The sequence below is a fragment of the Tachysurus vachellii genome, chromosome 5, assembly GCF_030014155.1.
Source record: "Tachysurus vachellii isolate PV-2020 chromosome 5, HZAU_Pvac_v1, whole genome shotgun sequence".
Classification (NCBI taxonomy): domain Eukaryota; kingdom Metazoa; phylum Chordata; class Actinopteri; order Siluriformes; family Bagridae; genus Tachysurus; species Tachysurus vachellii.
In genome coordinates this window covers 27,334,286-27,357,842 of record NC_083464.1, presented here as the reverse complement: position 1 = coordinate 27,357,842, position 23,557 = coordinate 27,334,286, and the positions used below count along the sequence as shown (strand labels likewise).

At 38.9% G+C, this 23,557-nt stretch overlaps 3 protein-coding genes across 4 annotated transcripts; all 3 read left to right on the top strand.

The window, feature by feature from the left end:
* Nucleotides 1-3,247: 3,247 nt before the first annotated feature.
* pard6ga (par-6 family cell polarity regulator gamma a) lies at nt 3,248-6,819 on the top strand. Of its 2 annotated transcripts, none has more exons than XM_060870900.1 (3): nt 3,248-3,472; nt 3,751-3,973; nt 5,620-6,819. In XM_060870900.1, the coding sequence occupies exons 1-3, from the start codon at nt 3,407-3,409 to the stop codon at nt 6,555-6,557; spliced, it is 1,227 nt and encodes a 408-aa protein (XP_060726883.1). In that variant the 5' UTR covers nt 3,248-3,406; the 3' UTR covers nt 6,558-6,819. The 2 variants fall into 2 exon arrangements, with proteins under 2 accessions (XP_060726883.1, XP_060726882.1); XM_060870899.1 differs by having other exon boundaries at nt 5,617-6,819.
* A 2,351-nt stretch (nt 6,820-9,170) lies between these two features.
* adnp2a (ADNP homeobox 2a) lies at nt 9,171-16,850 on the top strand. Its single transcript, XM_060870898.1, has 4 exons — nt 9,171-9,438; nt 12,428-12,560; nt 12,646-12,738; nt 13,618-16,850. Exons 2-4 carry the CDS (start codon nt 12,453-12,455, stop codon nt 16,051-16,053), a joined length of 2,637 nt encoding a protein of 878 aa, XP_060726881.1. The 5' UTR covers nt 9,171-9,438; nt 12,428-12,452; the 3' UTR covers nt 16,054-16,850.
* A 2,054-nt stretch (nt 16,851-18,904) lies between these two features.
* Nucleotides 18,905-23,338, top strand: rbfa (ribosome binding factor A). The gene is made up of 6 exons (XM_060870897.1): nt 18,905-19,188; nt 19,266-19,473; nt 20,766-20,878; nt 20,976-21,060; nt 21,142-21,221; nt 21,393-23,338. Exons 1-6 carry the CDS (start codon nt 18,992-18,994, stop codon nt 21,676-21,678), a joined length of 969 nt encoding a protein of 322 aa, XP_060726880.1. The 5' UTR covers nt 18,905-18,991; the 3' UTR covers nt 21,679-23,338.
* The last annotated feature ends 219 nt before the right edge of the window (nt 23,339-23,557 follow it).

Genomic DNA, 23,557 nt, shown 5'->3' with positions numbered 1-23,557 from the left:
TTTTCCCCTGTGGATATGCCCCTTTTTCCCCTCTCTCTTCTGCTTCAGTGGGGACACAGTCCAGTTCAGGTGAGCTGTGTAGGATGTTTCCTTCCCTCCTTTCGGGACATTGGTCTGGTTGCGGGTTGTTGCGTGGATGTTTGTTCAGCTGTGGACGTTGCTCGGTCCTTGTGCTCGGCTGTGGACGTCGCACGGCCCTTGTGCTCGGCTGTGGATATCACATGGCCCTTCTGCTCAGCTGTGGGCATTGCTCAGCCCTTCTGCTCAGCTGTGGACCATGTGCCTCGCTCCCACACCTAACTTGCCATGTGCTTCGCTCCCCCTAGCCAGCCGGGACTTCTGTACATTCTACTTTCTAATGTTTGCGGCCCGAGCAATAAAACACACTACATCCAAATTTAAGCAGAACACCAGCGTGAGTTTAGAGACTGCTTCGTCATTGTTTTTAGGGAGATGTGGCTCAGCGACAGAGTTCCGGATGCTGCCATTTAGCTAGATGGGCTTACCTCATTTTGTGTGACAGATATGCAGCTCTGTGCAGTAGGGCTCATTTAGTATAAGCTTGTTTGCTCATCCCTAGCATAGTTTGTGACTGTTAGACGCAGGCCATTTTATTTACCACAGGAATTCACCACTGTTTTCATTCGTGGAGTGTACATTCCATCCAGGGCTAATCGCCCCGACGGACTGTTTATTATTGCCAGACTGTTTATTCATCCAGGCGATCACGAAACTACAGGACAACGTCACCTGCCTATGTCAGTGACGCCTCCATATGAGACGTGCTGAACAACTTCTACACTTGTTTTGAGGTGCAGAACATACACACACCGGAAAGAAAACAAGCAAGGTGTAAGCAAGTGCATTTTGGACTATGCATTTTGACTCCTTCCTGTCATAGTCAGCGTCAGCATTTTAAGTTGTGCTACAGTAGCCCTTCTGTGGATTGCAGAAGATAGGGTAGCCTTCACTATCTACGTGCATCAATGAGAACTGGGCCCCATTAACGTCACGAGTTCTCCAGCAAGGCTTTTGGTAGGTACTAACCAATGCATAGTGGGTACATCTCACAAGACCTGCTGTTTAGAAAATGCTCTGACCCTGTAGTCTAGCTATCACAAGTTGGTCCTTCAACTTGTTTGTTTAGCCAGGCAAAGCTGCTGAGATCCTTGTATCCAACACATATTTGAGAACTAGCTGTTTACTTTGCTGCTTAATATATCCTGCCCCTTGTAGGTGCCATTGTATTGAAGTAAACAATGTTATTCACATTACCCTGTCAGTGGTTTTTATGTTATGACTAATCAGTGTATATATTGTGCGTATCCTGTAAGTTGCAAATCACTGTTATTCCTGTACACATATTCTGATAAGTAATTAACCTGACAGTATTTTACAGCCATTTTTAAATCCATGTTCATAATCTAATTTTTTTAACAGTAAGCCTCTGTACACAACAGTCCACACACCAGTAAGTAGTTACCACCAAAATAGATCTACAGATTTTCACACAACTCAATAATATCTTCAGTCAGAACAGAGAGATACCAATGAGAGAATTATGTTTTTATATTTCAGTTCAGAATTAAATACAATAGTTTCCATAAAACTGGAATTTAAGCTCAGGATGTTGGGCATAAATGAATTTTTATGCAACTGGATCTCCAGTTTTTTGACTGTCTACCAGGCAATGGTGAGTAAGGGCCACAAAATGTCCTCTCCACTGACTCTCAGCACAGGGATATGTGCTAAGCCCTCTCCTTTACTCCCTGCATACATATGATTGTGTGTCACTGCATGAATCCAAAATCATCATGAAATTTGCTGAGACAATGAGATAGCATAATGATAGGTAACAAGCAATAGGTAATCAATGAGGTCATAGATTATTGGAAGCAGGCAAGAACACAGCACACTTACATTAAACAGAACGTCAGTAGAAAAAGTTGACAGTAAAATCCTTGTGGTTTACATTTATGAGGATATCACATGGTCCACACATGTGATATCCTCAGAAATCCCTCTACTCCTTAATGCGCCTCAAAATATTTTGCATGTACTCATAGTCCTAAATAATTCTACAACAGTACTTTTGAGGGGGGGCACGGTGGCTTAGTGGTTAGCACATTCACCTCACACCTCCAGGGTTGGGGGTTCGATTCCCGCCTTCGCCTTGTGTGTGGAGTTTGCATGTTCTCCCCGTGCCTCGGGGGTTTCCTCCGGGTACTCCGGTTTCCTCCCACGGTCCAAAGACATGCATGGTAGGTTGATTGGTATCTCTGAAAATTGTCCGTAGTGTGTGATTGCGTGAGTGAATGAGAGAGTGTGTGTGCCCTGTGATTGGTTGGCACTCCGTCCACGGTGTATCCTGCCATGATGCCCGATGACGCCTGAGATAGGCACAGGCTCCCCGTGACCCGAGGTAGTTCGGATAAGCGGTAGAAGATGAATGAATGAATGAATGAATGAATGAATGAATGAATGAATGAACAGTACTTTTGAATGCATCCTGACCAGCAACATCACCTGTCGGATTGTGAACAACACTGATTTTGAGCACAGACTTCTGCAGAGGTTTTGCACGAACACTGAAGGTGAGTTTCCTCCAAAACATCTACACCAGATGCATAATAAGGAGATGCTTAAAGGATCATAAAATACCCTAGCCACCGGAGCCACAATCTCATTTCACTACCTTCAGGTGGATGGAACTTTTGTGTCAAAGCACACACAAATACACTCAGGGACAGTTGTAGCCTGCAGACAATACAGATGCTTAATAACCACACACACTAGTAAAGAACATTTACTTTTTCAGTCAACATTTAGGACTGCTACTGGGTGTTTAATTACCCTGCACTACTTCATTTACTGCAATTTAACAGATTGCTGCTAATTGCATGTTTTCACACTGCTTGCATCAAGAATGTAATATTCGCACAAAGCCTTAGCTTTGAGGGAATTTTGAAAATATATAGATTTTTAAAAATACACTAATACAATAAGCAATCTTAGTGGTTTATAAGCCAATTTTGTAGAATCAGACTAATATTTTTAAAAGATTCGATTCAGTTTAATAATTTACATGACTAGAAAACTGGATAACACATTGCAGGTTTCTCAGAACATGAATCCCACATAATCTCAGTGTTGATTTGTCTACATTGTTGATTTGTTTACTTCCTTAACTTTTGTAAGTTTTAGAAGAAGACTTATGCTAGAGGAAAATTAAACTGAGCAATTTTGAAGATCAGAGCTCATTAATTCCTTGGGGAAATGATGGCATCATAGATATTTACATGCTCCTCCTCAGCACATTAGACAACTACCAGTGCTGCTTTTCCTGTATCCTGAATTGTAGGAATTCTCTGGTTATAGCTTTTAAGGATCCGCTTATAAAGGAAAAATGATACGAAGTTTGGGCAAATTGTCAGGTTGGCACAGCCACTCGGTTGTTGAAGTGAAAAGCAAAGTAAGTTAACATTAATATTATTTAATATATATAAAATATATAACATAATTAATTTAATAATTAATATAATTCATTTTAGTATAATTATAATAATATAATTTGTTTGCATCATGATTCATCAGGTCTAATGCATTTGTAAAACTTGCTTGTGAGTCTAAAATAGCAATAGCACTTTATTTGTGTGAAGTTGGACAGCTGTACACTGTAGCACAGCTTTTAATTCAACACTATACATTTTGTTCTCATTGTAATTATATATTTTTCTGTTTTTTCTAAAGTTTGGTGCAGAATTTAGGAGATTTTCTCTGAATTGCTATGAGCCTGGTGTGTTTAAGGACTTTCATCAGTTTATCCTGAACCTACACCAGCTGTTTGCCACAAAAATCTACATCAGCTATGCAGATGTACATGGAGACTTACTGCCGATAAATAATGATTATAATTTCTATAAAGCAGTTTCTACTGCACAGCCACTACTTCGCATCTTCATCCAGCTGCAAGGTATGCTGTCAAGTTTACTATAAAGAGGGAAAGGTGGAGATTATTTCATGAGCCCAGAGTCGGGAAAGGGGACAAAAGGACAACTAGGAATGAAAATTGTCCAGGTAGTGAAGCATTCCAGGAGGTCCATGTACAATAAAATGTCCACGGGGCCAAATATTCCTACTGCCTTTCCACATCATGGATGACGAATGTGGTCTATTTGTGAATATATCTTACATATGAATTTACTATTATTATTATTATTATTATTATTATTATTATTATTATTATTATTATTATTATTATTTGGTTTCTGTGACAAAATAACTCAATTTTACTCAATTTTAATAAGTTTATTATTGTAGTGCAAGAAACTACAAGTAGAAGCTAAAATCCTCATTTATTAAACAGTATTAAATGCTTACAGTGTTTGACGAACGAAAAACATTCAATAACATATGCAGTACTGAATGAATATGTGAACCCACAATGAATTAAATCTTGAAGTGTATAAAATACACCTACAGTGTTGAGTAAATGCTCATTGATTCATTCACAAACACTGTATGAAGTTTTGAAGAAAATTTTTAATTGTTTTGTTCTATTGTATACATGTTGGTTATGTAGTATGCTAAAGATTTCCTATTCAATAGAATAGAATTTTTTATCTTGTTTTCTCTGTTATCGGCTTTGCATAATGGCAGTTTATCAGAGTGCTCATCAAGCCATGTGTTTTGTTTGCAGTCTCTCTGTCTGAAACAGGAAGCAAATTATCTCCTCAGGAATTATATGTACTTAAGTGTAATTTCTTAGCAGTGTTTTGTGACCGTCTTGCATGACCAAGTCTTCCAAAAAATATTTATTTGCATTTATTTGAAGAGGCCTCTGAAAACTAAAAGACTATATAATCCTGCTAGTACAAATAGGATTTTTCATTCATATTACATTATGTATTTGCCAAAAGTATGTGGAGACATGACGGTCACACCCATATGTTCCTTGTTGAAAATCTCATTCAAAACCATGGACATTAATATGGAGTTGGTCATTCATAGATTTTAGAGTGTGGTTGTGGGATTTGTCCATCCAGACCCAAGAGCATCAGTGAGGTTTCTTGGGAAAAGAAATCCTGGATTGTATTGATGAATTGTGTCCAAAGGTGTTAAGGTTAGAGCTGTGTACAGGCCCAACCTCTTCCACACCAACCTTACACAAACCATTGTCATGCTAGAACTTGTTTGGGATAAGCTCCTTGACTGAAGGGCTGTTACAATTTAAAGCAAATGTTATGCTATATCTGTTCATGTTATAGCATACAAAGATTCTAGACAATTGTGTGCCTCCATTATTGTGGCAACACTTTGGGTGTCAAAGCTTTGGCTATGTACCACGTGTATTTTTGAAATTTTGTTTAAAAATGTTCTTCAGATTGTTTGTTTTGTGTGTTCATATCTAAAATTGGATAGCCTAACAAATGTACAGTCAAAATTATACTTCTATGGTATCTGTAGTTTTTAGTTTAAATTTGTTGTCTTAGGTATTTAGAAATACAATTTTAATTCTTTCACTTTTGCTGCAGTGGTGTCACTTATATTGCAAAATATCATATCAGGTTATTATCATAACATTTCACGTCTGTCTGAAACATTGGTGTTTTACAGAAGAACTGGACCAGGGTAACATTATTAGCAAATGTGTGACCCGGAGAAAGAAATCCACCATAACAGTTAGTGCTGATGTCAGCCGCAGAGGCCATGTTCAGATTGGAAGTCCCCAGAATTTCCGTCCAGTCTCCTCCATAATTGATGTTGACATCTTGCCTGAATGCCACAGAAGGGTTCGTCTGTACCACCAGGGCTCAGACAGGCCTCTGGGTTTCTTCATCCGTGATGGAATCACTTTCATTGTAACTCCTCATGGACTTGAGAAAGTTCCAGGAATCTTTATCTCACGTATCGTTCCTGGTGGATTAGCTGAGAGCTGTGGTCTTTTGGCCATTAATGACCAGATCCTGGAGGTCAACGGTATTGAAGTTATAGGGAAGACCCTGGATCAGGTTACAGACATGATGATTGCTAACAGCCGCAACCTAATCGTCACTGTAAAACCAGCAAACCAGACCAAAAGTATAAGAAATCCCATCATCTCTCGAAACCCAGAACTCCAACTTGATGGCAAGGGTTCTATAAGCTACCCAGGACTTCCTATTATTATGCAAGCCTATGATTGGATGCGTAACGACTCAGTGAGTGATGATGATTCAGACATGGTTGTGGACAATACTGTGAAACTCTCATCACAGTGCTCGAGTGCCTCTCCATCTTCTCAAAAGAGCATTCACAATCACCACAGAAATGGCCACCCCTACTCTCAAGAACTGTGTCATTCACAGCCCTGCCTCAATTTCACAGCTAATGCTGGGCCCAGCATTTCATTACAGAGAGAACAGAGCTCACGGCAGCATTATCAGGGCAACCCAGCATTCAGGCAGAGAACGTCTAGCACCTTTGACATCTTGGGTGCATTAAGCCCAGATCTGCAGCAGCGCCTCATGATACCCCAATGGGCCATGGAGGAGGATGGAACTGCTATTACTTTATGATACTAACTTTATTTAAATCTCTATACTAAGGCAATTTTTGGGCACATTGATTTTTTTTTTATGGAACATAAACCACTGTATAAAATATTTTACAATAGATATCATATTAACTCTTGTAATCAATTTTCATTTTAAAATATAACTATTAATACAAATATATTTTAGTTATTCAACATTAATACTCTCTCTAAATCTCCTATAATAGCTAAAAATCTTTCAAATATATTTTGATTATCTTCGTGTGTGTGTGTGTGTGTGTGTGTGTGTGTTATATTTGAAATGCAACTGTCTTTTAGGTAACAAATTATATTGCAATATTGTTCCAGCTTTAGTGTTGTATCTGTTGAAAAACCTGTGCACTTGCTCATTTATGCACTTATCCAGCTTCAGTTATTGTTCCCATCAAGCATGAGAATCCAATGTGATATCACTGACTTTAACTGAGGCATGTTTGTTGGTTCAAGCTGACCAGTTTTGAGTATTTCATATGCTGATCAAGGATTTTCACACAAAACCGTGCTTGAGGTGGATGAGCTACAACATCATAAGACCACTCCTGAAGCTATCAAAGGCACATACTCAACCAATCTGTACAGCTGAAGGATTAAAAAAGTGACCAGAAGAGTTTGGGTAAGTCTGTGCCCATCATAGTCTGACATTCTTGTTCTTGGCAGACAGGAGTGGAACCTAATGTGGTCTTCTGGTGTTGTAGCTCATCCATTGCAGTGTTTGATGCTTTGTGTGTTCTGAGATTCTTTTCTGCTTACCGCAGTTGTTAAGAATGATAATGTGAGTTCCTTCCTGTCAACTCAGACCAGTCTGATTATTCTCCTCTGATCTCTGACCAGCTTGCACACCCTCTACTCACAAGATGTCTTCTGTGCACCATTCTGTATGTGTGAAATTCCCTGGAAATATATCTGAAATACTTAAACTAGCCCATTTGGCAACAAAAACTATACTACTGTTATAGTATCTAAGATCACATTTTCCCCAATCTGATTCTGATTCATGATATGAACATTAACTGAAACTCCTGACCTGTAGCTGTAAGATTTTATGCATTGTGCTGCTGCCGTTTACTGATGTTTGGCTGACTAGATTAAAGGTTGGTTTAGAGTTTAAAAGTTAATTTAGTTTAAATGTATTTATACTAAATTAGTTGGTAAGTAGACATATTTGGTTTTTAATGTTGAATGTGATATTAAATTGATTTGCATTTTTATGATTTTTCTGTTCAGGAACAGAATAAGGAAAGGTATATTTCAAGATGAACTTATTAGCTGATATCAGGTGTCGTGTTGTGTGATGATTATCATAGTCCACGTCTCTACATTGCCACCACATTCTCCTGGGTCTTGCACAGGATTAGGGTTAGGGTTAGGAAAGTCTGTAAATTAAAAGCACTAATTTTCAGAGCGGGGGACACGGTGGCTTAGTGGTTAGCACTTTCGCCTCACACCTCCAGGGTTGGAGATTCGATTCCCGCCTCCACCTTGTGTGTGTGGAGTTTGCATGTTCTCCCCATGCCTCGGGGGTTTCCTCCGGGTACTCCGGTTTCCTCCCCCTGTCCAAAGACATGCATGGTAGGTTGATTGGCATCTCTGGAAAATTGTCCGTAGTGTGTGATTGCGTGAGTGAGAGAGTGTGTGTGTGTGTGTGTGTGCCCTGCGATGGGTTGACACTCCATCCAGGGTGTATCCTGCCTTGATGCCCGATGACGCCTGAGATAGGCACAGGCTCCCCGTGACCCGAGGTAGTTCGGATAAGCGGTAGAAGATGAATGAATGAATGAATGAATGTATTTTCAGAGCTAAAAATATATGGAAATGTATGAAAAAAAACATTTTGGGGGGAAAACTTGGAAATTTCCTGTAACGTAGACAATGCAGGTTCTATATCTAGTTAGGATTTTACTTTATCTTCTGCATTAATGTAGCTTCAATAATGCAAATTACTAAAATGTTTCCCATTTCATGACAAAGTAGAAATAAAAAATCTTGGAACGTTTTCGAATCGACCTGTAAAATGTGAACGTGACACGACACGACGTCTTTCAAACCGAACGTAAAGACACTTGCGGTTTCGGCAGACGGACGGACCCTTTTCTTATAGGATTATAACAGGTTTAAAATAACCGGTTTAAATAACAGGTTTAAATACGGACACTGTCCTTTGGTTCGTTTTACACCAAAAAACAAACAGCGTAAGAGGAAGACAAATAAACATCAGTGGCTTCACGGCTCCCTCGAGTCATTGCTCCAGGTCTTTGAGTCTCTGAGTCGTTTTAAAACTCGTCCAGGTTTTAAAAGATTTTTTATTATCTATCGATAAATTACAAATCCTATAAGTTTTACACCAAATAGACAATTAGCCATGATTAAGTGCACAAGCCCAGATGTTTAATGAAGTCTGATTGTGACACCAGTTGGTAAGTGGACAATAACTACAGGTGGGTGTTTCTGTCTAACAGGTAAGTTAAGAAGAAAACACACAATCACCATCAACTCAAATCACAAACGCCACTCAAAATATGACGTTTCGACTTTGGTCACGCCCACTTTGTTTTATCTATGCACTTTTTTTCACCATGCCATCCGCAAATTGCATACGTCACTTCCTGTCTTCCTGTGCGCCATGTTTTCCAGAAAGAGCGGACTGGTGTTGCACTAAAGGTGGAAACAAAAAAAGCGTGAAATATAAACTAGGCCAGATGTTTTTTTTACACAAACCACAAAACGCGAGTAGAAACGTGATTGTGCGGACGGCGTAGTTTTATAAACATCATCACACTGCGCGCCTCGCGGTGACGCCGGAAGACAACACACGCAGCCGAAAAGCATCCAAACTCGACCGCCTTCCTCCTGAGCGGACACTGAAGGTAGAGACGCAGCGCCCGGCGACACACACACACACACACACACACACACACACACACACACACACACCGTGTCACAGCACTAAGCTCTGTCTCACGGATACAAATACTCACTGTTTTCTCCTGGCTCTGTGTTGGGCTCAAAGCGGCGCATCAACTTCAAGTCCAATTCACAGCAGGCCTCTTTTTCTTTCCAGCTGCTGTTACTTCAGCGACCGACAAGTAGCTGGTGGAGTTCATTCATTATTATAGCTTTATTATCATTGTTGTAACTGTATTATAACAACTGTACGTCCTTTTTATGGCACGGAAGCAAAACTATGGGTTTGATGTTACATTATGAGCTTGTGTTGGATGTAGAAACACTGTACACTAAGTCATGACAACACTAAGTAATAACAACACTAAGTCATGACAACACTAAGTCATGACAACACTAAGTAATGACAACACTAAGACAAGACAACACTAAGTAATGACAACACTAAGACAGGACAACACTAAGTAATAACAACACTAAGTAATAACAACACTAAGTCATGACAACACTAAGTCATGATAACACTAAGTAATAACAACACTAAGTCATGACAACACTAAGTCATGATAACACTAAGTAATAACAACACTAAGTAATAACAACACTAAGTCATGACAACACTAAGTAATAACAACACTAAGTCATGACAACACTAAGTAATAACAACACTAAGTCATGACAACACTAAGTCATGACAACACTAAGTCATGACAACACTAAGTCATGATAACACTAAGTAATAACAACACTAAGTCATGACAACACTATGTAATAACACTAAGTCATGACAACACTAAGTCATGACAACACTAAGTAATAACACTAAGTAATAACAACACTAAGTAATGACAACACTAAGACAGGACAACACTAAGACAGGACAACACTAAGACAGGACAACACTAAGTAATAACAACACTAAGTAATAACAACACTAAGTAATAACAACACTAAGTAATAACAACACTAAGTAATGACAACACTAAGTAATAACAACACTAAGTAATAACAACACTAAGACAGGACAAAACACTAAGTAATAACAACACTAAGTAATAACAACACTAAGTAATAACAACACTAAGTAATAACAACACTAAGTAATGACAACACTAAGACAAGACAACACTAAGTAATAACAACACTAAGTAATGACAACACTAAGACAAGACAACACTAAGTAATAACAACACTAAGTAATGACAACACTAAGTAATGACAACACTAAGTAATAACAACACTAAGTAATGACAACACTAAGTAATGACAACACTAAGACAGGACAACACTAAGTAATAACAACACTAAGTAATAACAACACTAAGTAATGACAACACTAAGACAGGACAACACTAAGTAATAACAACACTAAGTCATGATAACACTAAGTAATAACAACACTAAGTAATGACAACACTAAGACAAGACAACACTAAGTAATAACAACACTAAGTAATGACAACACTAAGACAAGACAACACTAAGTAATGACAACACTAAGTAATGACAACACTAAGACAGGACAACACTAAGACAGGACAACACTAAGAAATCACAACACTAAGTAATGACAACACTAAGTAATGACAACACTAAGACAGGACAACACTAAGTAATAACAACACTAAGTAATAACACTAAGACAAGACAACACTAAGTAATAACAACACTAAGACAGGACAGCACTAAGTAATGACAACACTAAGTAATGACAACACTAAGACAGGACAACGCTAAGACATGGCAGCACTAAGGCAGTACAACACTAAGACATGACAATGCTAAGTAATGACAACGCTAAGACAGGACGACGCTAAGTAATGACAACGCTAAGACGGGTCAACGCTAAGACAGGTCAACGCTAAGACAGGACAACGCTAAGACAGGACAACGTTAAGACTGGACAACGCTAAGTAATGACAACGCTAAGAAGGGACAACGCTAAGACAGGTCAACGCTAAGACAGGACAACGCTAAGACAGGTCAACGCTAAGACGGGTCAACGCTAAGACAGGTCAACGCTAAGACAGGTCAACGCTAAGACAGGTCAACGCTAAGACAGGTCAACGCTAAGACAGGACAACGCTAAGACTGGACAACGCTAAGTAATGACAACGCAAAGACGGGACAACGCTGACAGGTCAACGCTAAGACAGGACAACGCTAAGACAGGACAACGCTAAGACAGGACAACGCTAAGACTGGACAACGCTAAGTAATGACAACGCTAAGACGGGACAACGCTAAGACAGGACAACGCTAAGACAGGACAACGCTAAGACAGGTCAACGCTAAGACAGGACAACGCTAAGACAGGACAACGCTAAGACAGGACAACGCTAAGACAGGACAACGCTAAGACAGGTCAACGCTAAGACAGGACAGTGCTAAGACAGGACAACGCTAAGACAGGTCAACGCTAAGACAGGACAACGCTAAGACAGGACAACGCTAAGACAGGACAGTGCTAAGACAGGACAACGCTAAGACAGGTCAACGCTAAGACAGGACAACGCTAAGACAGGACAACGCTAAGACAGGACAGTGCTAAGACAGGTCAACGCTAAGACAGGACAGTGCTAAGACAGGACAACGCTAAGACAGGTCAACGCTAAGACAGGTCAAAGCTAAGACAGGACAACGCTAAGACAGGTCAACGCTAAGACAGGACAGTGCTAAGACAGGTCAACGCTAAGACAGGTCAAAGCTAAGACAGGACAACGCTAAGACAGGACAACGCTAAGACAAGACAACGCTAAAACAAGACAACACTAACCTCTTCTTACTAGACCCACAGACTGTCACTGGGCACAGTTTATATCACCTCTCGAATCTTTTCTGCATGTTTTTTTCTCTTCACTGTTATTCCTTACACATTATTTCTATGCGAACATTAATAAATCGAGCATGGAGGTGGGTGGAATCATTGTTTGTTTGTTCTGTACTCTTTAGTGACAACAACAACAAAAACAACAACATGTATCAAGTACCAGTGAACGATTTGGCAAGGCTCAGAAGATCCCGGAAAAAAGTGAAGAGTATTCTGTGTGACATCGCGCTGCAGAATTGTCAGGACTTAATAGAGGTAAAAGTCTTTATTTAAACCATCAAATCTTCTTGAGGTCATAATTTCCTCTGGGGTTTTGAGCTTATTTAATTATTATGAACAGGAATACAGACCTTTTGATGCCGGCGAGGCAAGTTTCAACAACACGGAATGGAGCGATTTCACCGATGGTCATGTTGGCAAGAGGAGAAAAAAGGTAAGCATGTATTATTGTCCACTGTTCTGATAAACACATTCAGATGAGCAACGTGCTCAGTAATGTGCTGATTTTATTATTATTACTAAGAGTAATAATAAAATTAGTAAGAGTAATATTTATTTATTAAGAGTAATATTTTATTATTATACCATTTTCTGTTTAATCTCACTAGTATTATAGGCATCAAATACATTAACATCAGCATTGTTAATGTTAGGCATTAACATCAGCCTCAAATACATTTCAATACAGTTTGTCTTGAAAGAAATATTGGCGTTAGATTAAATTGCTACCTTGTAAGGAACGCTGCATCATTTTGCAACAGCTCTTCTTTCTGCCTCTTTTTCCAAAAAGTCATTGCGTAAAAGTTATGTTTAGATAATAAACGCCATTTTATTCACCTCAAATTATGTAGCACTGAAAACATGCTTTGTGTTAACCAACATCACACCGTGACATGTTAATAAAAGCTTGCGAAATGTGTGTGGAATTGCATTCACTAGCTTCTTGTGCAGGTTTAATTCATTTAAAATTCACTCACCTGAGAAGGAAACATCTTTAAACTGGACACCCTGTTATATTAATGGTATTAATGAATCCGTTTTTCTCGTTTTACGATGTTATAATTTTAGTTAAAATGGTTAAAATTTGACAGACGTATAGAGGATAGGCTTGGCTGGCAGTAGATGGTAAAATAAACAGTGCAGTTTACATTCTAATCATATAATTGGCTTTGTGAATTTTTGCGAATATTCTTAATCTTCATTAGAACGTCTTAAAAAGAAAACTGGTCAGTGTTAACTGCTTGAACGATTCAACGGTACATCATGTTAACCTGGAAATTGCTGTTTTTGCTTGTGTTTTTTTCTCGTTAAGTGGAAATATCGGACAGAATCACTATGCTGCAGCCTGTGTTGTTTTTCCACGCGGTCTTTTTACACCTTCAGAAGTCACGCACTGCGGTTTCATAGGGAGGAGCTTGACCTCGCATCACTCTTAACCTGCCCCAGCTGCTCTTTTGTCAGCCGCCCAGAAACCATCAATCAGCACCTCAAGTATTTTCACCCCAAGCCTACAAAAATATCCACACCCACCTTCTCCATTATTCAGCCACCCAAGACGGCGACGCTCACAGCCTCTGCCAACCTGTTGGATGATAGGTACATGTGTGTGAACTGTGGCTATGCTGACTCTTTGCTTTATGTGATGAAAAAACATGTTTTGGTGAACCACTATGCCACATTGTTGAACCGTTACTTTGGACACAGGTTGGAAAGTGGCCAAAACACGGACAGTCAAAACAAAAGTGCCAGAGTTTTGAATTCCAAGTATTATTGCAAGGAGTGCAAACTGCCAGCAGAGACCATAGAACATCTCCTGTATCACATTTTGAGCTCGGACAGGCATAAGGATCTCCACTGGCATATTATGCCATTTATCAGCGAAAAGACTCAAAATGCTGGGCAGGCAAACCTGATGAATCTTGCGTCAAATTTAAACCAGGTTAAGCAAAAGAAAGGACATTCAGTAGCTAAATCTAATGGCACGATGCTCATGGCAGGGCCAACCAACACATCGGGTCTTCTGTGCTCTGCTGGAGGGCGGCAGGTCTTCCTCTCCTCCCAGAATCCAGCTTTACTACCACAGCAGGCCTCTAGTGGGATTCATCAAGGTTTGACTACCATGTCTTCCTCTTCACTTGTTAAATCTATGAATATGGTGATGCCAAATATCCAGAATGCTTCTAAACAGGTTCCCGTGTCCATGACGGCGCCTAGGCTTTCACAATCTCAGTCAGCCCAACAGGTGCTTCTGCCACCAGCAGTTCATGTCAACCTTCCCGGCAAAACTGGCGTGCGTCCACCTATGCTTTTTACTCACAGGCTACAACTAAACCAGTCTGCTCCCAGACAGCCCATCGTCGCCTCTCAGTCTGTCCGTCTCATTCCCACAGGCAACAAAGTCAACGGTGTTCCAACGTACACTTTAGCTCCTGTTCAAGTAAGCGCGGTACCTGGCCAGCCTGGCGCTAGTCAGATGGTCAGCCGTACACCGGTAGTTGTGACAACAAATGGACCTCAGTCCTCAGTAAGCACTCAATCAAAGGCTGCAGTACAGCCTGCTAAGCCAGCACCTGCAGGCCTAAAAGAGGCAGCACGTAAAAAGAATCGACCAAACAAACTGGCTGTTTTTGCACCGTTCTTAAAGAAACAGAACGACGATACTGTAAAATGCCTCCGTTGCAAAGTTTTGTTGACTGAGCAGTGGATCTTTCAGCATTTGTTGCACGGATTGAGGTGTCTGTTTTGCCCTCTGATGTTCTACTCCTTCAAGCAGATCATGGAGCACTCAAACAAAGAACATAGCTTAAAAATAAAGAAAAACCGAGACTTAATCAAAGGAGAGTACAAACTTGACTGTGATGACGAAGGCAATATTGAATTTTCCACCTTCAGCTTGAATACGGATGTGCCCAAAGACTTGCTTGATAACCGAGAGCTCAACCTTGTGCTGGTCACTAGTGCTCAAGAGAAAATCTATATAAAGATGTACCCAGACTCTGCGAAGGCTGTATACCCACCTACACTGAAAACCATACCTACGGTATGTCCGTTCTGCCAGGTGAAGCTGCAGAGTTTGGAGGACTATGAGCAACATTTAAAAACAATACACCACATTGTGCCCACCATCCATGCCATATTGAAATCTCCTGCTTTCAAGTGCATCTACTGCTTCGGGGTGTATTCTGAAAAGTCGACCCCAAAAACCATTTCTATTCATGTGCAGCGCTGCCGGTGCGCTCCCAAGAGCGTCAAGGAAGCAGAGAAGCGGCTGAATCCGGACACGACAGCACACGCCAATGGTGATATGGTCAACTCCGTTCACCAATGTTTCCAGCCGCACATCATACTGAATGCAGAGGTGAAACAAACTGCCAAAGAAAAGAGGGAGTTGGCTGCTGAGAAATACGCCAACAGAAGCTTCCGACCTTGCAAGAACGACACTTGTGCCCCAGCCGAGCTTGTCATGGACCCTTCGGGAATGGAGATGCAATCTTTTGAGGACAGGAAAGAATTCCTGACAAAGTACTTTCACAATAAGCCGTACCCATCGAAAATGGAGATGCTAACTCTCGCTGCCCGCCTGTGGTTGAACAAGACGGACGTATTTCATCACTTCGGTATGAAACGGAGCAGGTGCATGAAAACAATCCAGAGGAGGAAAACTGTAGTACTACTGGGTTTCAACATGTGTGAGGTGAATAAAGTGAAACATAACCTTCTTATTCCAGAGGTGGAACCTACTATCTGAAGAAACCTTATTTATATAAGCATGCTTATGTTAGAATTCGCGTTCATTTAAAGTCCGATGATCAGACGTGTCCGGCTGTTCTGGAGGGCTATATTATAGAGCTTGCCCTTCTCTGTATAGGTCACAAACAGTTTGACTTAACTTGAAATGTTTGAAACTGAATAAATTAAAGTTTGGGCAGCACTAAACTGCAGTGATTTGGCCAATTAGAGTTGGAATTACATCCTTAAATTCCATGTTGAAGATGTAATTCTTGGGTTTGTGTAAAGAGTGTGTGTAAATAATGACAGATATATTAACGTTTGGGTACTGTTTATGATATTCCTTAAGCCAGTTTGTAAGTTGGCGACTCTAATGTTAGAATTATTTTTTACACAGCTATTCTGTATATGCTCCCGTGTGTATGGACCCCTGTACACTCTTATGTAAAAGTTCTTTCTGATACCTGTAGTATGCATTTTGTTCAGCTGCAATGCATTGCTTCTATATAAAATTATATACGCTCAGCTTCCACTTTAATAGGAACACCCGTACACATGCTTGTTTATGCAGTCATCCAACAAGCCAGTCATGTGGCTGCGGTGTAGTGCGTAAAATCATCCAGATAAAGGCCAAGAGCTTCGGTTAACTTCAGGCGTTCCTAATAAAGTGGACTGTGAGTGTAGCTTTACCACTAGTACCCTTTGAGACGTCCAGTGTATTGTTTGACAAAATTGTTTTTTCATTGTTGAGTGTACTAATAGGCAATGTCTGCCTTTTAAAAACCATTAATATTCTATTAAAAAGACTATTTGGGCTGGGTTGTGTTCTATTTTGAATCCATAGTCTAATGAATTCATTTGTCAGAAACAGTGGGAAGAGTGTGATTAATGCTGATGAAGAGTATATTCTTAATATTACATAATATATATATTTTTTCTATGAATCCCAATCATTTCTCTAGTGAAGAAATGGATTGTTTAGGCATAAGTGAGGAGTCATGACATAGTCAGCTTGCTTATTCTATGGCACTTAATGTACAGCTTATTTACATTCATTTTGCTGAGCAAACTTTATAAATAAACATATTTAGGAAGCTGCAAGGTGATGTAAAGTCAAAATGGTAAGCAAGCTAAAATGTTCACAAACACAGAAAGGTTTGTACGGTTGCCTCAAACCTCCATATGAAAAACTCCATATGAGATAAACTGATGTGTTTTAGGGCTTACGTTTTTAAAAGGAAAGGAAACAAGATGTGGTTGATGGAGCTCCGGACTTTTGATTGAACTTTCTGAGTCTGTCATGAACCAGTTATACAAATGAATATATACATGTGATATGTGAGCACTGATAAGTGAAAATTGAGCAGATTCACAGCATACCTGTTTATTATTAATGTTTGGTTTAGCTATAAACCCTACAAAAACCTTGTTAAAGATTTTGTTTATATGTAATTTGTGTTCTCTTGAAATGATGATAAATAAAAAAAAAAAATCCTAATAAAGATCCAAGGTTATACATGTCGATGCATGTTGAATAAATGCTGTACTTCTCTGTTGATGTAAAATGTTAGTGTGTGGTGGTGTTCATCAGAAGAACCGAACAAGACGTGCGGTCCCCATGTGCTCCGTCATGCGAAACTGTGACAATTAAAACAAAGTAAACATCATTACTCACAGTATGGATAAACAAGTACACAATCCTCTAAAACTAAAAATAATGCTGGACTTGACTAATAATGCATTTTGGCTGATCAGGAGAAACATGTATTGCTTTTTCTGCATCTGAACTACAGGAATTTGTTAGGAACATGATGGTAAATGAACTAAAGGAAGCCTTGGTATAGCTATTTAAGTGGACAGACTTTTTTTTATTCATAACTTCAGACTGAGTATCTGCCTGCGCTGAGAAGAACGATAAAAACCTCTACGGTTGTTATGGAGATGATCCTGTATCTGTTATACTGTATGTATACATCTCCACACTGTCCTGTGTTACTAGTTTTGTACACTGTATTAACATGTTGTAGCTCTGTGGATTGTCTTGTATGTTACCCTTTGGTCAATGGAGGCTTTTTATTTCTGACAGTGTGCCTGTTGTGTGGTGAGGATGACAATAAAAATGACCTGAACTCCCAAAAGGAAGCAGACTGACAGCTCTGTCCTCTAATGCGCATGTCTGACTTCTTTATTAGGAAATTGAATTAAAAAGCTATACATGGGTTGGGTTGAACATTATTTATTTATTTACCAAAAAAAAAAAAAATGAATGCATAGCAATATTGTAAATAAAATGTTGTAAATAAATTGATTGTTTTGTTTATGAGAATAAATAACAAAGATGACAATAACGAGAAGTATTATTATTATTATTATTATTATTATAAGTATTATTATTATTATTATCACCATTGTTCATCTCATTGTTGTTAATAATAATAATATTATTCAAATTAAAATAATAACAATAATAAAATTATAATATTAAAATTATTATCATTATAAACAGTATTATTATTTTATATTATATTTATATTATTTTTATTATTATTATTATTAGCAGTAGTACACTGAAAATCTGATCAATTTATTAGTAGTTATTTACTATAGACTAAATTCTTTAATACAATATTTGGTGACGTAGGTTTAACCTTCAAATACCAAAAAAATATGACGTTTAAAAACAGGATGCGTTTCCACAAACTACATAAATATATTAATATACAGTAGACTTTTTTAGTGTCTACGCCCTAAACAAAACACGCCTCTGCACTATGATTGGCTACAACATAACAACGGCGCGCGATGATTGGCTGTAGCTTTATACTTCCGATAGAATAATATCAGCCAATCCCAGTACAGGAGGCAGGACTGTGACGTCATTATTTTTGCACGTTTAGCCTCGTGTATTATTATTTTTTTTAACAGTAACATTAATGTTTTCTGAGTAATATTTAATCATGTTGGTTCAGATAGGTTTGTTATCTCGACGTGTTGGTGCTGTAGTGACAACGATGCGTAAAATAACCCTGGAGACTCCAAATGGATATAAACACACGACCTTGGTGAGAACATCAACATTTCAGAGTGTAACAAACTTTCACACTTCTGTTTGTCAGGGTCGCGATCTGCTGAAGAAGATGTTCACTAACAAGAGGTGAGTTAGAAACTGGTGCAGGACCAGCCAAATAACAACAAACAGGTGACTTCAACACAGTGTTTTCTCTTAAACAGGAAGAAAAAGTGGTATGAAACTCCTCAGGTGTTTCAGTCCATAATCACAGATCAGTCTGGATTCACTAAACCTGCCAAGAAAAGAAGCATGGAGGACAGTTTACGTGTGAGAACCCTGAACACGATCCTGTATAAGTCCATCTCAGACCTGCTGTCATCTCATCAGGTTAATGCACAGCTACCTGGCTACAACGTGGAGATCACTAAAGTACAGCAAACCTTTATTTTAATCTTTCAATCTCTGTTAAACATGTGACTTTGTTCATCTCTTCATTTTTGTCCTGCCTGTTGTTGTGGTTTGGGAAATGATGATAATACCTTTTAATTGCTGTCTGTCTCAATGGGGACAACTGAGATTGGTATTCATTAGTACATGGTTTCACCTGTCATTTAAATTATTAGGGGGGGAAAAGTATTTCTGTTGTTGTTGTTGTTGTTTTTAAATTATTTTATTTTATTTTTTTTAAGCCATTGCATATTTCCTTTGTGTCATAGTGTGCCACTGTGGATATAAAAAAATAGAAATCCATGCAACTATGTTAAAAAACTGAAATGAAGATAAATCACGTCGAAGCAAGAACACTTTAATTTCACGAGGAAAAAAAACAAAAGTATTTCGAGTAAGAAAAAAAAAAACGTTGTGGGGGCTTGTGATGTTTACATCAACAGTGATAAGAAATGCTTAGATAAACAACGAACCTTATTTTACAAGAGTGTTTATTAGTTAATTAATTGTTAATTAGTGTTAGATTAAGTGGAGTATCTGCTGAACATATCCCTTTGTAATGAGATGCTTCTAATAGAATTAGTGCATTAAAATTAACCTGCATTAAAATTCATAAAACCTTCAAACTGAACAGATTCAAGCATACAGCTTTCTTTTATTATTATTATTTTTATTATTACTTTATAATTATATTTTAATATTAATATAATTATATTGATTTTTTTTTTTTTTTTTGTCTGACTGACCTTTTGCTTTTAATATTGCACTCTGTCTTATGTGATGCTCCAGATCTATCACACTGTAAATCTCATGATCACAGCCCTCTTTAAACTATTCCACAGGTTTTGGACAGGATTTCGATCCCAGGGCTCTGACTGGGTACCAAAACAATCATCATCATCATCTAAAGCCATTATTTTGTAGAGAAGCAGCACCATAGTATGATGCAGCTACCACCATTGTTCATCTCAATGAATCTTAGTGTGCTTTGGAAAATACATTTTGTTTAGTTTTGTACCAACTGTCTTTTTGAATAAAGACCTTCTTGTCTATCTACCATACCCCAGAGCCCAAATGTAAAGAATATTCAGGGAGTGACTCCTTTGGTGTTGTCTGTCAGTAGGCTCACTGAAATGTTCATCTTGTCCTTTAGTCCATTTTCGAAGGCTGTCCTGTTGTTTGTAACGTCACAGGCTCTGAACCTAGAACAGGAAGTCATGGTACATAACCGTTTTTTTTTTCTAATCATTTCTGTCTTCCACTTTTGGTGCAAGGTTTCATTGCTAGCAGATTACTCTGTTTGTCGGATCTACTGGAAGACAAGTTTGTCCTCTGAAAGAGACAGTGAGATTCAGCAGAATTTGGACAAATGTGCCCCAAGAATACGGTACATCTTTTTTTTATTTACATGATTATTTTTGTTTTATTGGATATACAATGATGTATTTAAACAAGAATGAGGTGAAATTTGCTGTGTATTTCAGATACCTCCTCACCTCACAGCAGATCTTGGGCAGTGTTCCTCCATTAGTTTTTGTACTAGATAAACAGTATGCAGCTCTGAAAGAGGTAAAGTGACTTATTCAGTCATGTGATTGGGATGAAAACCAAAAGGAATGAATGCTTTACAATTTTCCTTCCTGACGTCAGGTGGAAGATCTTCTGAAGATGGCTGATTTTGGCCCAGTTGATGACTCAGAGAAGCTTGTCCTTAATGAGAAAGATGACGAGTAAGAATTGAGATTTACATACACTACATTTACATACTAGCAGCTTTATGCGCAGTGACTATATGTTATCACACCAACTCATGGGGAATGTGTAGTGCTCCTTAATAATTAAAAAATAAAATGTAGAATTAAAATGAGAATGTATTTGTTTGTATTAAACTTTTTCAACAGGACGAGCGTGCACACGGCGGAGAGCAAGAGAGTCGTGTTTGGCGTCGATCGTGATGCGCTCTATAAACAGATCGAGGACTATAAACAGCGGTCAAAAGACTCTAGCTCACAGATCAGCTGCTCGGCCTCTCTAACTCAAGAGCAGCTACAGATGTTAGCAGAGATCAGGAAGCAGAAGCTGATTGAGAAAAAGAAGCGCAAAGCGAAGAAGATGAAAGATGATGACATCACACCCAAAGAGTTCCTGCTCATGAGGCAAGTTCAGAAAGACCAGGATGAGCAGTAGGACACTGAGCACGACTCTGAGAGCAGTCGGGCCTCGGCGGACATGACAAACACGAGCAGTGACAGAGAATTTTATCTTGATTTGATTTCAAGTTGATACAAAGAACTGTTTTCTATTGTGTGATATTTGTTACATCTGTGACATTTCCTCATTTTAGCAAGAATTTTGGTCTGTTTACTTCATTATATTATATAAGGAGCAAGCCTGAAAATCGATCTGAAGAGAGGAACCAGGGAGACACCAGAGAGTGTGATTTATAAATGATTGTTCTTTCTCCAGCTGTGTATTGTCTAATTCAGTTTGATTAGGAGCTTTTGAGCAACTTATAAATCAGCATTAAAAAATAAACACTTATCGTAAAGTATAAATAAAAGAAGTGAGATGCTTTACAAAAGATATTTAAGCACAATCAATTTCAAATGATTGTGATCAAATTGTACTTGTAATATTTATACTAATGCTACATCATAGATGAGTTATTAAAAAAGTTCAGATCATTCGAAAACAATTATTGCTCAGTTAGCTAGCAGTGATGGTCTAGCACCTGGCTATTCAGCTATCAGAGATGGTCTAGCACCGGGCTATTCAGCTAGCAGAGATGGTCTAGCACCGGGCTATTCAGCTAGCAGAGATGGTCTAGCACCGGGCTATTCAGCTAGCAGAGATGGTCTAGCACCTGGCTATTCAGCTAGCAGAGATGGTCTAGCACCGGGCTATTCAGCTAGCAGAGATGGTCTAGCACCGGGCTATTCAGCTAGCAGAGATGGTCTAGCACCGGGCTATTCAGCTAGCAGTGATGGTCTGTCGGCTTACCACCGTCGTATGTTGCTCAGGTTTGCAGACTGTGGAGTGGTGGGACGCTTTACATCCCTGGAAGCCCTCATGTCTGTGTCCCCTTCTGGCTCTAGCCTTTTAGTTATGCTGTCATAGCTAGTCTTGCAGGAGTCCCTGTCTGCACTTTGCATATAATTTACATATACATATATATATTTATTTACGTTTTCAGCATTTAGCAGACACCAACTTACATTTTATCTTATACAACTGAGCAATTGAGGGTTAAGGGCCTTGCTCAGGGGCCCAGCAGTGGCAGTTTGGTGGACGTAGGAATCGAACTCACAACCTTCCGATTGGTAGCCTAACACCTTAACCACTAGGCTACCACATCCCTACATATCCCTATACTGTATTTATATGCCACTCCTGAGCTCCCAGTGTTTTGAGTTCCTAGCCTGATCATCTCATGGAGCTAATCCTGATGTTCTACCCCTGGTTGGAGTCTCGTCGCCTGGTGGTCACCCTGCCAGGGGTTTGATCTACATGGACAACCAATGACTCATGGGATTGTTTTTGATGGAGCCACCTGGAAACTGTCATGCCTTCTTTGAACCAATGTTGTGTCAATCAGCTGTATGGTCTGGTCTTTATCAGCAATCAGGTCTGTGATGAACTCAAGAGTTTGCGATGATCCATTAGTTCCTCAGGAGCTCTCGGCTGTTGCAGAAAGGACATTATTTACATTTACATTATTTACTGTAGAGTGTCAACCAAATGAGGATGAGGTTCCCTTCTGAGCCTGGTTCCTCTCAAGGTTTCCTCCTCATATCATCTCCTTTTATTTTTCCTTGCTGCCGCCGCCTCCGGCTTGCTCATTAGGAATAGGGATGTATATATATATATATATATATATATATATATATATATATATATATATATATATTATATAATATTTTGTATATACTCATTTATTTATTCAATAAATCATTTAATCATTTATTTATTTATTTATTTATTGATTCAAATGAAATTAATTCAAATTAATTTGAATTTGAACTGGCCCCATGACAAACTAAGTGAACAGCCCTGACCAAGCAGTTTG

Coding starts and splice junctions, on each gene's coding strand:
- pard6ga (XM_060870899.1), top strand. CDS start 3,407: ATGATACGAAGTTTGGGCAAATTGTCAGGTTGGCACAGCCACTCGGTT. Junction 3,473..3,750: donor TTGTTGAAGTGAAAAGCAAA/GTAAGTTAACAT, acceptor TTTTTTCTAAAG/TTTGGTGCAGAATTTAGGAG. Junction 3,974..5,616: donor CATCTTCATCCAGCTGCAAG/GTATGCTGTCAA, acceptor GGTGTTTTACAG/AAGAACTGGACCAGGGTAAC.
- rbfa (XM_060870897.1), top strand. CDS start 18,992: ATGTTGGTTCAGATAGGTTTGTTATCTCGACGTGTTGGTGCTGTAGTG. Junction 19,474..20,765: donor ACAACGTGGAGATCACTAAA/GTACAGCAAACC, acceptor TTTTGGTGCAAG/GTTTCATTGCTAGCAGATTA. Junction 21,222..21,392: donor CTTAATGAGAAAGATGACGA/GTAAGAATTGAG, acceptor CTTTTTCAACAG/GACGAGCGTGCACACGGCGG.
- adnp2a (XM_060870898.1), top strand. CDS start 12,453: ATGTATCAAGTACCAGTGAACGATTTGGCAAGGCTCAGAAGATCCCGG. Junction 12,561..12,645: donor ATTGTCAGGACTTAATAGAG/GTAAAAGTCTTT, acceptor TATTATGAACAG/GAATACAGACCTTTTGATGC. Junction 12,739..13,617: donor TTGGCAAGAGGAGAAAAAAG/GTAAGCATGTAT, acceptor TTTCTCGTTAAG/TGGAAATATCGGACAGAATC.